Source organism: Bufo bufo, chromosome 4, assembly GCF_905171765.1.
Source record: "Bufo bufo chromosome 4, aBufBuf1.1, whole genome shotgun sequence".
NCBI classification, from domain to species: domain Eukaryota; kingdom Metazoa; phylum Chordata; class Amphibia; order Anura; family Bufonidae; genus Bufo; species Bufo bufo.
The window spans coordinates 175,344,973-175,362,170 of NC_053392.1; the positions used below are offsets into that span (position 1 = coordinate 175,344,973).

General features: G+C 43.3%; 1 protein-coding gene and 1 long non-coding RNA gene across 3 annotated transcripts in view; both read left to right on the forward strand.

Moving 5' to 3' along the window:
• Positions 1 to 17,198, forward strand: part of ARHGEF26 (Rho guanine nucleotide exchange factor 26) — a 169,333-nt gene that overhangs the window by 48,891 nt on the left and 103,244 nt on the right. For both annotated transcript variants that reach the window (XM_040428126.1, XM_040428127.1), the window contains exon 6: positions 222 to 382. In XM_040428126.1, coding sequence (XP_040284060.1) covers positions 222 to 382 — 161 coding nt within the window. The remainder of the gene's footprint in view (positions 1 to 221; positions 383 to 17,198) is intronic.
• On the forward strand, positions 1,350 to 16,260 carry LOC120997823. Its single transcript, XR_005778230.1, has 3 exons — positions 1,350 to 1,360; positions 2,223 to 2,232; positions 16,111 to 16,260. It is a non-coding gene; the product is annotated as an uncharacterized LOC120997823 (long non-coding RNA).

Below are 17,198 nucleotides of genomic sequence, written 5' to 3' on the forward strand. Positions count from 1 at the left end.
CATTGCACCAAATATCTAATTTGCATGTTAAGAAAAAGTGTCATAACTCAGGAATAGGACCTGGGATCAACAAAAGAAAAACAGCATTTTAATCAGGTGAACCACAGCTACGTGTCTATGCAAACGGTTGAATAGGGAGAGTCCCTTTAAATATGAAGCTGTTAAGCCTTTTTCAGAGTACTGTATGAAATGCTAAGCTCCTCTTGTTCTCACCCCCACAGGCAATGTTTGAGGTTATTTCATCAGAACATTCATATCTACTCAGTTTAGAGATTTTAATTCGAATGTTCAAGAATTCTAAGCAACTGAGTTCTACCATGACCAAGACCGAAAACCACCATCTCTTCTCCAATATTACAGATGTGTGTGAGGCCAGCAAAAAGTAAGATTTGTCTTATGCATTTGCGCCGTCAGCAAATCTTCGGTAGCTTTTCTATCTCACTCATATATGATGCATCTGGATTGAGGAAGCACACATGCTATCCAACCTGTAATTTCCACCAAACTCATACTCACAAGGGTCTGGTGAAACAGATAAATATGCAGCAGATATTTGAGATGTTTGCAGTAGAGTGAAGCCTGACAAACTGATATAGATGGAGTCAGGTAGTCATTTATAAATGTCTTTATCTGACTAGCAAAATAGAGGCTCTACAGGGTAAAAATATAGCCAAAACTAAGTTTTGCAGTAATTATTTCTCAAAACCTCTTTACCTTTTTAGTGTCATCATAGTACAGTACAGGATATCTTTTCAAGGTAGTGAAAGGTGGGCAACCTCTTTCCCTCCTGACTCCCCCAGTACACATCCATGCTTGGCCAAGCATGCATGTGTTCTGAATGGGGACAAGAGAGTAAAGGGTATATTAGGTTACATTCACATGTCCGCAAATGGGTCGGCATCCGTTCTGCAATATTGGGAACGGGTACGGACCCATTCATTCTGAATGAGGCAGACCGGGATGTGGAGAGCACACTATGTGCTCTCCGCATCCGCATTTCAGGAGCACGGCTTCAAACTTCCAGGCTTCGGCACCGCAAAAAATATAACATGTCCTATTCTTGTCCGCAATTGCGGAAAACAATAGGCTTTTCTATGGGAGGAGCCGGCCGGGTGTATTGCGGATCACCACGGACGTGTGAATGGACCCTAAGGGTGCCAGATTTTATGCCTGATGATTGGTAATGAGCGTTCCTGCCCGATGAACATTTGTTGGGCAGTCCAGATCTTTCAGCATGTTGAAAGATCTGGCTGGATTTGCCAGCGACAGATCGCTATTAGACAGCGCAAACTCCGCTGTCCTGCGTGGAGTGATGGCATAGTGATTTCTCCTCCCCATGTTGCGGATTACATCACTGTATGTAATAGCAGCGGTGTCCTCTGCTAGCTATCTGCCGATTGCCAAGAGGGAATGCTTCCCTCCCGACAATCGCCAGCAGCACCTGGGTGTCTAATGCACCCTTTAGTCAATGCCAGATACCTCTCAAAGTGTCTGAGAACAAATGGATCAGGCATATTGAAATCAGCAGCCCATTCATTCTTTCCCCTTACATCTACAGTTAGAGAAAAGTTGTGACACCACCCTACACATTAGATCAGGCATGCTCAACCTGCGGCCCTCCAGCTGTTGCAAAACTACAACTCCCAGCATGCCCGAACAGCCAACAGCTATCAGCCTACAGCAGGGCATTGTGGGAGTTGTAGTTTTATAACAGCGGGAGGGCCGCAGGTTGGGCATGCCTGCATTAGATGGTCAGTCATTCCAGGTTTGGCTGACCATTATCTAATGCAGGGCTGGCCAACCTGCAGCTCTCCAGCTGTTGTAAAACTACAACTCCCACCATGCCCTGCTGTCGGCTGATAGCTGTAGGAAGACTGGGCATGCTGGGAGTTGTAGTTTTGCAACAGCTGGAGAGCCGCAGGTTGGCCATCCCTGATCTAATGAGTATGGCTAGCTTTAGTTACAGACTATACATTTAAAGTTGGTACAGTAGTAATGGGAATTATCCATGTCCTGCCTGCATGGTATTTATTTACTTGGGTGTTGGCTGTTTGGATGCTTTTTAACTCTGTTCCCTGCCAAAGCAGAGGCTCAAGTTGTTTCCCCTCCTTTTCCCCATGCTTTAGACTGCAGCTTTGCTTGTCAGACTGACTAGTGTGCAGGAAGGCAGTGCGTTTAATTCTAATTTGTATTATAGGAAGAATACGATCATTAGGCTACAGGCACACGAACGTTGTTTGTTTCCGTGTCCGTTCTGTTTTTTTTTGTGGGTAGGATGCGGACCCATTCATTTCAATGAGACCGCAAAAAATGCTGACAGCATACCGTGTGCTGTCTGTCCGCATCAGTATGTCCGTTCCGTAGCCCTGCAAAAAAAATACATGTCCTATTCTTGTCCGTTTTAGGCATTGTTACAATGGATCCGAAAAAAAAAAACGGATGGCATAAGGATGTTTTTTTTTTTTTTTTTTGCGGACTGCAAAACACATACGGTCGTGTGCATGTAGTCTAAATCACATTCAACCAACATCCGATTATCAGGTAGTTGCCACAAACGCATGGAGGCACTTGAGTCTGAATAAGGGGGTAACTCCCATATGAGGGTTGATGTTCACGTGAGTTTTATTTGAAGCATCTTTCTACAAGCAGGGACAGCGCCTAAATGCATTGTGTCTGGTATTCCAACATGGTGCTATGTGCCTGCAGCGTTCCCTCCTGTATCATATATCCATTTTCAGAGCAGATTTTCAAGGAACTCTGACCTCTTCAAAATGAGAATTCTTCGTTAACTCGAGGGCTCAGCTCCAGTTCACACAGCAGAGTATATTTTACATGAAAGGTGACTTGTCCTCGCTGATTGATAAATTGAAAGATGACACTTTCAGTGCTAGTAAATAGGATATTTGCTTTCAAAGCCTCTTCTTTGAAATTTGATGTTTTCCTTCTTGGTTGCACATTTTATTCTCTTTTTTTCCCGTTTTTGTGGAAGATTACAATCCATATATTCACCAGTGCATTTGAAGCTGTGGTGCTGTAGGTTTACATCCACTTTATTTTGCTGTACTTCTATATTATACTTCTATTTTGAAGGGCATGTATGCCTTTGAACATCATCGAGGTGGTCTGCTAGATGAGACCTCCGATAGGAGCTATGACAGTCTAGTGAGTGACATTCATCCATTAGTGCAGTCAGGAGTTTCCAAGTGATGCTGTCAACACTTTCACTAAAATCGTTTGAACATATGCCATGATCTTCCCACATGGAAGTCTCTGAGTAAAAATTAGTTTGCTACAATAATGCTGTCCTTTTATTCTGCATATGAGTGGGCATCTTGGCTCATGAGATCCTACAGAGTAGCACAAGGGAATCTATCACCAGCGACCTCCCTATCAAGCTGTTTGCATAGACACATACAGCCGGGTCCATAAATATTAGGACATCGACACAATTCTAACATTTTTGGCTCTATACACCACCACAATGGATTTGAAATGAAACAAACAAGATGTGCTTTAACTGCAGACTGTCAGCTTTAATTTGAGGGTATTTACATCCAAATCAGGTGAACGGTGTAGGAATTACAACAGTTTGCATATGTGCCTCCCACTTGTTAAGGGACCAAAAGTAATGGGACAATTGGCTTCTCAGCTGTTCCATGGCCATGTGTGTGTTATTCCCTCATTATCCCAATTATAATGAGCAGATAAAAGGTCCAGAGCTCATTTCAAGTGTGGCTGAAAAAACAAAACAAATCCATCAGATAGATAGCAAAAACATTAGGCCTGGCCAAAACAACTGTTTGGAACATTCCTAAAAAGAAGGAATGCATCGGTGAGCTCAGCAACACCAAAATACCTGGAAGACCACGGAAAACACTGTGGTGGATGACCGAAGAATTCTTTCCCTGGTGAAGAAAACACCCTTCACAACAGTTGGCCAGATCAAGAACACTCTCCAGGAGGTAGGTGTATGTGTGTCAAAGTCAACAATCAAGAGAAGACTTCACCAGAGTGAATACAGAGGGTTCACCACAAGATGTAAACCATTGGTGAGCCTCAAAAACAGGAAGGCCAGATTAGAGTTTGCCAAACGACATCTAAAAAAGCCTTCCCAGTTCTGGAACAACATCCTATGGACAGATGAGACCAAGATCAACTTGTACCAGAGTGATGGGAAGAGAAGAGTATGGAGAAGGAAAGGAACTGCTCATGATCCTAAGCATACCACCTCATCAGTGAAGCATGGTGGTGATAGTGTCATGGCGTGGGCATGTATGGCTGCCAGTGGAACTGGTTCTCTTGTATTTATTGATGATGTGACTTCTGACAAAAGCAGCAGGATGAATTCTGAAGTGTTTCGGGCAATATTATCTGCTCATATTCAGCCAAATGCTTCAGAACTCATTGGACGGCGCTTCACAGTGCAGATGGACAATGACCCAAAGCATACTGCAAAAGCAACCAAAGAGTTTTTTAAGGGAAAGAAGTGGAATGTTATGCAATGGCCAAGTCAATCACCTGACCTGAATCCGATTGAGCATACATATTACTTGCTGAAGACAAAACTGAAGGGAAAATGCCCCAAGAACAAGCAGGAACTGAAGACAGTTGCAGTAGAGGCCTGGCAGAGCATCACCAGGGATGAAACCCAGCGTCTGATGATGTCTATGCGTTCCAGACTTCAGGCTGTAATTGACTGCAAAGGATTTGCAACCAAGTATTAAAAAGTGAAAGTTTGATTTATGATTATTCTTCTGTCCCATTACTTTTGGTTCCTTAACAAGTGGGAGGCATATATGCAAACTGTTGTAATTCCTACACCGTTCACCTGATTTGGATGTAAATACCCTCAAATTAAAGCTGACAGTCTGCAGTTAAAGCACATCTTGTTTGTTTCATTTCAAATCCATTGTGGTCGTGTATAGAGCCAAAAATGTTAGAATTGTGTCGATGTCCCAATATGTATGGACCTGCTTGTAGCTGTGGTTCACTTGGTTAAAACGCAGTATTTCTTTTGTTGATCCGAGCCTCCGTTCCCAAATTATGTTGGTTTATCTCAATATGCAAATTAGGCCTTTGGTGCAGTGAGGGCGTCACCATTGTTCTTGTTGCACCGTAGCTCCCCTCCTTTCTGTGATCAGCCCCTCCCTCACTGCTTTGCTACTGCCTGGTCTTGTCAATCAAAACAGTGAGGGAGGGGCTGACCACAGAAAGGAATGGAACTTGGGTGCAACAAGAACAATGGTGACGCCCTCATTGCACCAAAGTTATAATTTGCAAGTATCATAAAGCCTCATTCACACGTCTGTGTTCCACGGACATGTGCTGTATGTGGTCTCTACGAACAGCACACGTCCCCATTTATTGTAATGTGTGTGTTCACACATCAGTGTTTTAGCATGGTCCGTTTTTTTTAGCACGGATGCATGCTCTATTTTGTCCGCACTCTATTTTGTTCATGGATCTATCACTCCCATTATAGTCTATGGGTCAGTGAAAACCACAGATGTAACATGAATGCCACCTGTGTTTCATCCGTGTTTCACAGATCATTAGGAAGAGATGCTTTGAAAATTATTTTTAAGCTGTGCTGTGTCAATGGAAAACGGATGACACTTGGACAGCAAAAAATGGACACATGTACCCAACAGGAATCCATCACGGACATCTTCACGGAGGCATCACTGACCACCTTTTCACGGATTTAAACATGGACATGTGAGTCTTAAAGGGGTATTCCCATCACAACAATGGGGGCATATTGCTAGGATATGCCCCCATTGTCTGATAGGTGCAGGTCCCACCACTGCTCCCATTCATTTCTATAGGGAAGACGGAAAAAGCCAAACCAGCACTCGGCTATTTTCGGCAGCCCCCTTGAAATGAATGGAGGGCGACTGCGCATGCGCAGTGCGCCCTCCATTCATTTCCCCGTTCTCGCTGTAGGTACGGGTCCCAGAGGTGGGACCCGCACCTATTAGACAATGGGGGCATATCCTAGCGATATGCACCCATTGTATGTGATGGCAAAACCCCTTTAACTCAGGAACCGAGATTCAGATATATACAAGAAAAACTGTGTTTTAATCAGGGGAACCCGAGCTGTGTCTATGCTAACAGTTGGATAGGGAAGTCGCTGGTGACAGATTACCTTTAAGAGGTTATATTGTTTGTGTCCTTTCCGGGGAGCAAATTTTATGGAAATAATGGAAAGGCTGTAAAGGGACTGGGACAATGATTTTTCTTTCTTTACAAATAAACAACAATATAAGGCAAACCTCCTCTATATATCCCACTATAAATCTCCAATTCTGTAATAGCTTTTCCTTGTGAAGTCACATCGCACTGTGCATGTGAATGCAGCACTGGGCAGATGGTTTAGAGACAGTGGGTAGAATTTACCCACTTAAAACACCCCCACCGCTTTACTGTACTGGATAAAGCACTTTCTAGACATGCATTCTGTAAAACATGAACTTTGAGCACCGCATGCACTGTTTGCAAATGAGCTTCTTAAGAGTCATTGAGGTGGAGCCATTCGGCTCTATAAACACCTATTCTGGCTTAACTGATGCCACTTAGGCAGGGATATTGTACATCATCACAGGCCGTCCAAAATCTTGCACATCTTCTAGTTCTACAGCATGCGCAGTGTGGCTGGCTTTACCTGCATTGACTTCACAGGGATTATGTCACAAGGGACATTGTAAGGCCGGCAGGTTCCAGTGTTTGTGGGATTTACATGTAGAGGTAAATGATAATGATATCTGGGCTAGGGCTGCAGCTATTGACTGTTTTTGTAATCGGGTATTCTATCGATTAATCCAACGATTAATCGAGTACTCTAATAAAAAAACGAATTGAAATAATGTTTTCTTTATAAAAACTCATCAGCTTCCACCCTGTGCCATCAGCTGCACTCCAGTGCCATCAGCTGCCCCCCCCCACCAGTGCCATCAGGTTCCCTCCCAGTGCCATCACCTTTCCCCCCAGTGCCATCAGCTGCCCCCCCCCACCAGTGCCATCAGTTTCCCTCCCAGTGCCATCACCTTTCCCCCCAGTGCCATCACCTTTCCCCCCAGTGCCATCAGCTTCCCCCCCAGTGCCACCATCTCCCCCTCCTAGCCATGTCCCCAGTGCCAGTGAAATAAAATACTTCCCTTTCCTATAGTGGCGCCGCTCCACAGCTTGTCCATCTTCTTCTCTGCGCTCTGTACTGTCGCCCTGAAGTCACACAGCGTCAGGTCATAGTGCGCGCTTACGTCCTGACGATGTTTCAGGAGGAAAGTGCAGCACAGGGCGGCGGGTGACCTTGGAGCGGTGAGTAATAGCAAGAGCTTTACTCGCTCTCCGTGGTCACATGACACAAGCAAATTCTCGAGGAATTTTTTGTGTCGAGTTACTCAATTGAGTAATCATTTCAGCCCTAATCTGGGCGTCAGAAAGAGTTGCAGTCAGTGCCCCAATGCAGTGCACAAACTTTGGTCGAATGGAATGAAGGAAGCAAAAAAAAAAAGGAAAGTCAATTTATGTGGAGAAACCGGTTTCTGTTTTTATTGTTTTTTATTCTGTAAAATATTTAGCATTCTGCTGTCTACAGAGCTCAGTGCTTAAAGGACAGTCTTAAAGGGCATCTGTCAGCAGACTTGTACCTATGAACCTGGCTGACCTGTTATATGTGCACTTGGCAGCTGAAGGCATCTGTGTTGCTCTCATGTTCATATGTGCTGAGAAAATGATGTACTGTGTATGCAAATGAACCTCTAGGTGCACTGGGGGCGTTGCCATTACTCCTAGAGGCTCAACTCTCTCTACACCTGCCGTACCCTCTTATCACGTGATCACGCCTGCATGGCCATGTCAATCAAAGTGCAGTGGGTGCAGCAGTTGCAGAGAACAGAGCCTAGGCCACATCAAGACGCATCTCCATTTTATTGTTTTTATAATAAAAAGTACCATCAGCAGCACTGGTCTTCTGTTTTCTCCAAATTTGTCACTTAATGGTACTTTCACACTAGCGTTATTCTTTTCCAGCATTGAGTTCCGTCCTAGGGGCTCAATACCGGAAAAGATCTGATCAGTTTTATCCTAATGCATTCTGAATGGAGAGCATTCCGTTCAGGATGCATCAGGATGTCTTCAGTTCAGTCTTTTTGACTATTCAGAACGGAGATAATAATAATAATAATAAAAAAAATGCCGGATCCGTTTTTTCGGATGGATCCGACATTTCAATGCATTTGTCAGATGGATCAGGATCCTGATCCATCTGACAAATGCCATCAGTTTGCATACGTTTTGACGGATCTGGCAAGTGTGAAAGTACCCTAAATTAGTTGTCAGAGTTACAAAAAAAATATATACAGCACTGTAAATCTGATGGTCAGCAATATATAACTAAGCTAAGCAAGTTTTAGGCAAAAAAATAATATTTTCCCTAATTTCCCTGGTTCTCTTCTGGCCCTTTATTTACCTGCAATAACAACAATCTCTGCCCCTCCCCCTGCTCTGCAAAGGAAGTTAATAAGTCTGCCCTGAGTGACAGGTCTGCCTGCTGGGAGACCCAGCTGCACAAAGACACTGCTGATACACATAGGATCTTCCCCCTACCTGTTCTTTTGCAATGATCTGCAGAACTCCTCTTGTCTTGTCAGCTTATGTGCCCTGCATTTGTCTCCTCACTGCCTGCAGCTACTCAGTAAAGCCTTCAGCCCTGAGTCTGTGCTCCTTAGGTATCCAGTGCGAGGGAGACACAGGGCAGACAGCAGCAGCTCAGCCAGTGAAGGGGGACGTGGCTAGCACAGTGACATCTCCTGTACAGACACATATCTGCTCTCTCTCAGGCTTGTGCACGAAACATCATCAGAGCAGGGAGAGAAGCTGACATCACAGGTCATGTGACCCTCAGTGAAATCTGAGGAAGGAGCAACTACAGATGCAGTAAGTGCATAGTAAAGCTGTTACATTTGATTAGTTAGAAACATACAAAGAAAATGGCATTTATCATGTAGAGACAGCGCTCTGATTACGTCACTGGGCTCGGCGCATGCCCAGTGACACTATAGAGGCTGTTGCCCTCAGGAGCAGAAGTATCCTACAGGCGCAGGCACTCAGCGATACTGCGCCTGCGCGGGATTTCGGAGGCCAAGAGAGGAGGAAGCAAGGACAGTGCAGTGAATAAATTAAATGACGTAGTGGAGGGGGCGGCGCCGTTCGGCTCCGATGTGGGAGTACATTTATTTCTTAGGAGGCGTGCTGGGCTTGGAAGAAAGGCGGGCTGGGCACTGCAGGGGGGCGTTACTGGGCACTAGAGCAGAGTAATTACGCCCATCTGGGCACCTTGAGACTTCATTTGCATATCAGAAAAATCGCTTTTTCATCTGAATGAAAAGTTGAATAAAAGAAAGAGGACACATGCAGGAATGAAGGTACTTTATTGCACATTGCTATGTTAACGGTTTTATATGGTCAAAATAGGTGACAGATTCCCTTTAAGTTATATATATATTTAGTTAATTGAGTATCACAGGTACCGTGTCTAGTGAAACGTGGCACAACCAGGCAGAATATTATAGCTGAAGCTCACTGTAAATATCCGGGGCCATAAACGCTGGCTCTTATCGGTCTAGTGATCCCAGGTTTTGTAGACTGACTGCTGTTGTTGTATACTGTTTAACTGGAGAGCAGTTTATAGTGTCATCTTCTTCTTCACGGTTTTCTCTTTCGTGAGTGATAATGCATACATACTTCTAAAATGACTGCAGAGGTTTCTTGTTATGGAGTCCTGTGTGTCTCTCTCCTGTGGTATTAGATTTAATGATGTGTACACACTGCAGTTGCTATGAATAGTTTATATTTTTATGGTGTTTTTTTCATATTATTATATTACTTATTTGCCCAGTCCGATAACGGGCATGGAGTGACCCTGGTGCTGACGTACCGTATAGCTGCTACTCCCTGCTGCAGCTCATCTCACACTCAATGTAGGTGCAGAATAGTCTCTACTTACAATGAGGGTCACACATGTTGGGCTTACAAAGAGATTTACTGCATATAAATGCATATATATATATATATATATATATATATATATATATATATATATACAGGTCCTTCTCAAAAAATTAGCATATTGTGATAAAGTTCATTATTTTCTGTAATGTACTGATAAACATTAGACTTTCATATATTTTAGATTCATTACACACAACTGAAGTAGTTCAAGCCTTTTCTTGTTTTAATATTGATGATTTTGGCATACAGCTCTTGAAAACCCAAAATTCCTATCTCAAAAAATTAGCATATTTCATCCGACCAATAAAAGAAAAGTGTTTTTAATACAAAAAAAGTCAACCTTCAAATAATTAAGTTCAGTTATGCACTCAATACTTCGTCGGGAATCCTTTTGCAGAAATGACTGCTTCAATGCGGCGTGGCATGGAGGCAATCAGCCTGTGGCACTGCTGAGGTGTTATGGAGGCCCAGGATGCTTCGATAGCGGCCTTAAGCTCATCCAGAGTGTTGGATCTTGCGTCTCTCAACTTTCTCTTCCCAATATCCCACAGATTCTCTATGGGGTTCAGGTCAGGAGAGTTGGCAGGCCAATTGAGCACAGTAATACCATGGTCAGTAAACCATTTACCAGTGGTTTTGGCACTGTGAGCAGGTGCCAGGTCTTGCTGAAAAATGAAATCTTCATCTCCATAAAGCTTTTCAGCAGATGGAAGCATGAAGTGCTCCAAAATCTCCTGATAGCTAGCTGCATTGACCCTGCCCTTGATAAAACACAGTGGACCAACACCAGCAGCTGACATGGCACCCCAGACCATCACTGACTGTGGGTACTTGACACTGGACTTCAGGCATTTTGGCATTTCCCTCTCCACAGTCTTCCTCCAGACTCTGGCACCTTGATTTCCGAATGACATGCAAAATTTGCTTTCATCCGAAAAAAGCTTCTCTGTAGCCCAGATCAGGCGCTTCTGCCGCTGTTTCTGGTTCAAAAGTGGCTTGACCTGGAGGATTGCGGCACCTGTAGCCCATTTCCTGCACACGCCTGTACACGGTGGCTCTGGATGTTTCTACTCCAGACTCAGTCCACTGCTTCCGCAGGTCCCCCAAGGTCTGGAATCGGTCCTTCTCCACAATCTTCCTCAGGGTCCGGTCACGTCTTCTCGTTGTGCAGCGTTTTCTGCCACACTTTTTCCTTCCCACAGACTTCCCACTGAGGTGCCTTGATACAGCACTCTGGGAACAGCCTATTCGTTCAGAAATTTCTTTCTGTGTCTTACCCTCTTGCTTGAGGGTGTCAATGATGGCCTTCTGGACAGCAGTCAGGTCGGCAGTCTTACCCATGATTGTGGTTTTGAGTAATGAACCAGGCTGGGAGTTTTTAAAAGCCTCAGGAATCTTTTGCAGGTGTTTAGAGTTAATTAGTTGATTCAGATGATTAGGTTAATAGCTCGTTTAGAGAACCTTTTCATGATATGCTAATTTTTTGAGATAGGAATTTTGGGTTTTCATGAGCTGTATGCCAAAATCATCAATATTAAAACAAGAAAACTACTTGAACTACTTCAGTTGTGTGTAATGAATCTAAAATATATGAAAGTCTAATGTTTATCAGTACATTACAGAAAATAATGAACTTTATCACAATATGCTAATGTTTTGAGAAGGACCTGTGTATATATATATATATATATATATATATATATATATATATATATACGGAAAAACAACCACAGAACCAAACCTGCCAGGAAATGATAAAAATTTCTATGCCAGGCCCACCTCAGGAGCCACTGCTCTGGTGACAACAAACACAACTCTACTCGTAGTACACGGTTGTCTGTGGTGGTGGCTATCCCACACTGCCACTGTATTTGCTTCCAAAAGTAGCGCCCCTCTTTTGTGTCTACTTGTGAAACCTCTTCTGTGGTGGCTCTACCTGTCCTGTACCTGACTATGGACAGCAGTCTGCCGCTCCACTCCTCTGTCTGATGCTCCATGTGCTTAGTCTGCAGCTTCCCTCTGCCACATCACCACAGGGACCTTTCTCCGCTTCAGGTTGCTTCACACTACAGGCAATAAGTCTTGGAACAAAGTACACACATTTCTACCTCCTCCATGGTCCCTACCACATGAATACCAGAGCACAGTATCCCTGTGCCCCTGCTTTTCCCAGAAGATCACCCCAGGGTTCCCACCAGGATTGCCAACCATCCTTTTTGTGTCCGTGATTTTTTTGAGACTGGTGGTACTTGACTAGATTATTTTGATTATTTTACAGCTCACAGTACATGCTGGTGATGAGTTCTTATCAGTACATTGAGCTATGGACATGTATTACTTATAATCTTTATAATTTTTTATGGTTTTCCAATTTGTCCGTAAATTATTTTTGTCTGTTCGTGATTTTGAGATAAGTTGTACTGAAAAAAGAAAAAAATCTGGTTGGCAACCGTGGTTGCCACATGATGAGGCCCCCCATGTGACCAGCCTCGTGTGGAATGGTGCCCGGAGCCACAACTTTACCAACAACTAATAAAGGAAATGTAACATGACAGTAACAGTAATTCATACTACAAATATATCACAAACAACTAAATGAATTATAAAGTTTCACATAATAAACTGTTATGGTCCAAGGGTCATAATCTCACAAAATATATGATCCAGTCCATGATATTATATTCTTTAGTATTAAATTATAAATCATTGACTGGTGACCCCCTCTACCCTATGGCTCTTCATAAGAGATACGACCACTTGCTACATTATCACAGACTTAGGTCTCATGCACGCAACCATAGCCTGTTTTGCGGTCTGCATATTATAGATCCGCAAAACACGGATACCGGCCGTGTGCGTTCCACATTTTGCTTTCCCATTAAAGTGAATGGGTCCGCATCCAACCCACACAAAATGCAGATCGGATGCAGACCAAAAATACGGTCCTGTGAATGGGGCCTTAGCGTACCCTCAGAATAGTGCCGAATGTTTTAGCCTTGTAGTTTTGCAATCCTACAAGTTTTCTGGTACAGCTGGCCATCTGGAAACATGTTATCACTGTATTAGCTAAAATCATTTCTAACAGAACATTACTGTGTACTAGAGGAATGCAGATACCGAGGAAATATGGAGAAGGAATTGTCCTGGCCTTCACTAAAAGAAGGCTCGGTATAAATAGCCCCTCTTGCATATGTCAGAGGGTCCTGAATAGAGCGGTCAACAATATGTGTTGGGACAAAGGGATCTTTGTAAAGCATTGAATGCAGTCAGAATGCCTCGTCTCCTCCAGGCTGCTCCTTGGAATCTGTCCCCCTTATAATAAGGAAAGTGTTCCAAACAGTTGTCGGTTCCCAGTCGTGTGTGTAGTGGCGTCTCCTACAATGTTTGGCCATCAGGATGCTTCCTCTCACGTCCACAACATTCCCTCGGCTGCTGCTTTTTATAACTGTCTGGTCCATTGAGGAATCGCGGCCATCAAGTGTTAGTAAATAGGACTATGGGATACGGTTCTCATCTTATCCAGTGATTAAGAATCCTGTGTATATGGGGGTTTTATACTTTTTTATGCGACACAATGTACAGCTTTACATTTGCAGGTGACTATTAAAGGAGTTCTCCGGGACTAGCAAAAGATAGCTGCTTTCTACCAAAAACAGCACCGCGCCAAGTTGGTTGTGGTATTACGGCTCAGCCCCGTTCACTGAGCTGCAATGCCAGACTCAAAAACCATGGACAGATGTGGTGCCCTTTTAGGAATAATACAGCCATTTTTTGTTCGTATCCTGGACAACCTTTTTAAAGAATTTCATCTACATTGTTTTAACCCATTGATCACGGGCAGTATTTCAGTCTGTGGAATAAAGCTTGACTGCCTTTATCCAGTCACCATAGGTCAGGGTTCAGGGCACATACACATAGACGCACTGATGCTGGCGCAGAGGAGCTTGGGAAGGACATGAACCCCAGTGTGCGTCATCTGGCTCCAAAGCAAAAATCTTCTGTAAAATCTATCCAAAGAATGTATTTAATGGAATCTGTTGAACAGATTGTATGGGTAATTGGGTGGGTGATATAAGGCAGAGGGTGGAACTGGCGGGGTTGCCAAAATGTACTTGACAAACTGCTTTTGGAGCTGGATGTTTACCGGTTCACGCGGCCGGTCTTATTAAATTATCATTTTATCACTATGGGCCCGTTGATATCAGCAGATTATCAGGCTCATTACTGGGAACAAGCGTTCCTTCGAATGCTTGTTTCCGATAATTGCTCATGTCACCCAGAACATGAGCAAATGCCGTAGCCATTTGATAAGTTGGGCTTTTTGGACAGACACTTGTGTTCATTGTCGTTGACGGTTTGACAAGATGCCTGTGCCGTAATGTTCTTCAAAGTGCTTGAGGGAAAAGGGTTTTCAGCATGAACATTTGTATGTTTTCTCTTGGATGCCGATTCCACAGGCTCGTTGCTGTGGGCTGAAATGTACAGTATGTGTCTTTTTCAAAGTTTTATAGAGCTTCAATGCCAAATTGAAAGTAAATGGACCGTATTCCCACAAGTTGTCTTTACAGCACTGACCTTATCCCACAGTTCACGTTTGCTACAGACATTTGGCATCCATCCAGACGCGGGGTTGAGGTTACTGTATGTGGACTTTACCATGATAAAAGCTCAAACTAGAATTCGGTGACGAATGACACTCTTAGGATTGTGGGCAGGTTAATGTTTGTGGCAGTTCCTAGTAGGTTCTTATGTACGTATTCTTTATGTTTTCATTTTAGGTACTATGTATGATGTACTATTCTTACCCTTTACCATGCATGCCAGTATACAGTATATTATTTGCACACCATAGGGAGAGTCAGATTTATTAGAGAAAGCTACCATCATTTACTGGTAAATGGAAGAAGGAATGAACATATAGACATCCATGGAGGTCATCACAAACAGGTCTGTCTCTGACTCAGGTCCGGATAGATTCATTCCTATTGACCTCTGGTTATAACTAAAGTTCAGTTTGGATCACAAGATCTTATAGATTGTACAACTATATAACCAGACTTTTAGGTTTGAGGACCTATGGACAATTTATCCCTGCAGTGGAGGCCGCGGTGAGCTACAGCCGTGAAATCCATGATGCCCGTCTAAAAACTAAACTTTTGTCTTGTTATTTTCATATTATGTTCCTACGCCAGTTCTCAATACTGAAGGTTCAGGTTTGGCTGGTAGATATCCTTACTAAACTAGTCCATGATATGACCACTCCCTCTGTGCAAAGCTTACTTCCTCCTACGTGGTGTTTTGAGTTTACCTGTGTTGTATTATCTGGTTGTCGAAACCTTGGTATCAGAATTTGCTTTCTCTATTCTTGCATCACATGTGGTGTATTTCTAGTTCTAAAGGCCCCTATCCACAAGCGAGCTTGGCTGACGCTCTAAAGTGTGTGGGGAGCTCCAGACTTTCCCCTCCATGGATGATGTGAGGGGAGAAGTGAACTTTTTTGCCCGATTCTTTTATCCTTCTGGGACATAAGCCGCTGTCAGAAGTGTCTTATAGCAGCTTTCTCCCCTCGCTCCTTTGAATACTAAATGATCATGTATGTGTATGAGGGAGACAGGAGAGATAGCTGTCGGCTGACTGATCGTTTGGCCAACAGCTATTGAATGTCTATGGCAGCCTTTAGGGTGAGTTGTAGAATTGCTGGGGACTTTGTGTTGGGAAATTTCCACTACATTTGGACTTACCCTTAAAGCAATACGCATCTTTGTTTTCAGATGTGGAAGCGTAACATACTGTGCATTTTGTTTTGTGAGCATCTGATAGCTTATCTTAAGGTGGATTGAGAGGTGCTGAGGAGCAGCAGATAGTCAGAAAGGAAGCGTTCCTGATAATCTGCCAAAATATTGCCCGTCTAAATCCACCATTAAGGTGGATTTAGACGGGCCAAGCTAATTCTGAGGAACGCTTCCTTCCCAACAGTCGGCTGCTTGTTTACATGCAGCGATCACCTCCACAGTATGACGAGCTGCCCAGAAACCATAGTTTCACCCAATGAATGAACATTTTGCTCGTTCATCGGGTGATCAGCTGCACCTTTAGAGTATTTTCATACTAGCATTAAAGTTTTCAGGTATTGAGTTCCGTCATAGGGGCTCAATACCGGAACAAAACGCATCAGTTTTGTACTAATGCATTCTGAATGGAAAGCAATCCGTTCAGTATGCATCAGGATGTCTTCCGTTCAGTCACTTTTACGATATTTGGCTGGAGAAAATACCGCAGCATGCTGCGGTATTTTCTGCGGCCAAAGTTCCGGAACACCTGCCGGATTGCCGGATCCAGCATTAATTTCTATTGAAATGTATTAATGCCAGGTATGGTACTAAGTGTTCAGGAAATTGCCGCATTGACGCAGACCCGATTAGTGCAGATTTTTGCTTCCCAGGTATATAGGAGCATCATACTTGCATTTACCCCATACCATAATTAAGATTGTATAGATCGAAACGCGTTGGTGGCGTCACCATCATCTATGTGAAGAAACTGCATTATTTTAAATTTATGAAATAAAGATTGTAGATTTTTATTTATCTCGGTGCTGGACATCTCCTACTACTTTTCTGAATAATCTGGCTACACAATTAGTACACATAATATAGCTTTTTGATACATTTTGAAAAAAATGATCAACAGCTGAGTGTCCGATATTTGCTACTACAAATCTATTTGGACTGTATGGCATATAAATGGGCAGGAAAGAGTAGTATGTGGCATATGTGTATTTATTCTATAAGCTGCATCAGTGCAGTGTATACATGTATACCATCCCACTAGAATATGCATCTGCCTATTAAATGTACTGAGGTGAGGTTTAGTTTTGCCTTTATGTTGGGAGTCCGGTCTTTTCGGAATATCTTTATTGTGCAATTGGAAAACTGACTCCAGATATTGACATGTGAAACTGTTTAGTTGTTATAGATACGGCACACAAAGCTTAATAGATTGGGTACAAAGCCGAATTTCCCTAGAACCCTGGCAGGAAAGAGACCCCTGAGAACCATGTTGGAAACTTGTCCACCTCCAGTATTTTAGGGCTGTTGAAGGAGTACTCATTAAACATGTATATGGGTCTCGTGGATTTTTCATATAATTTAGACATGGTTCCTGAATGTCTTCCATTACATCCA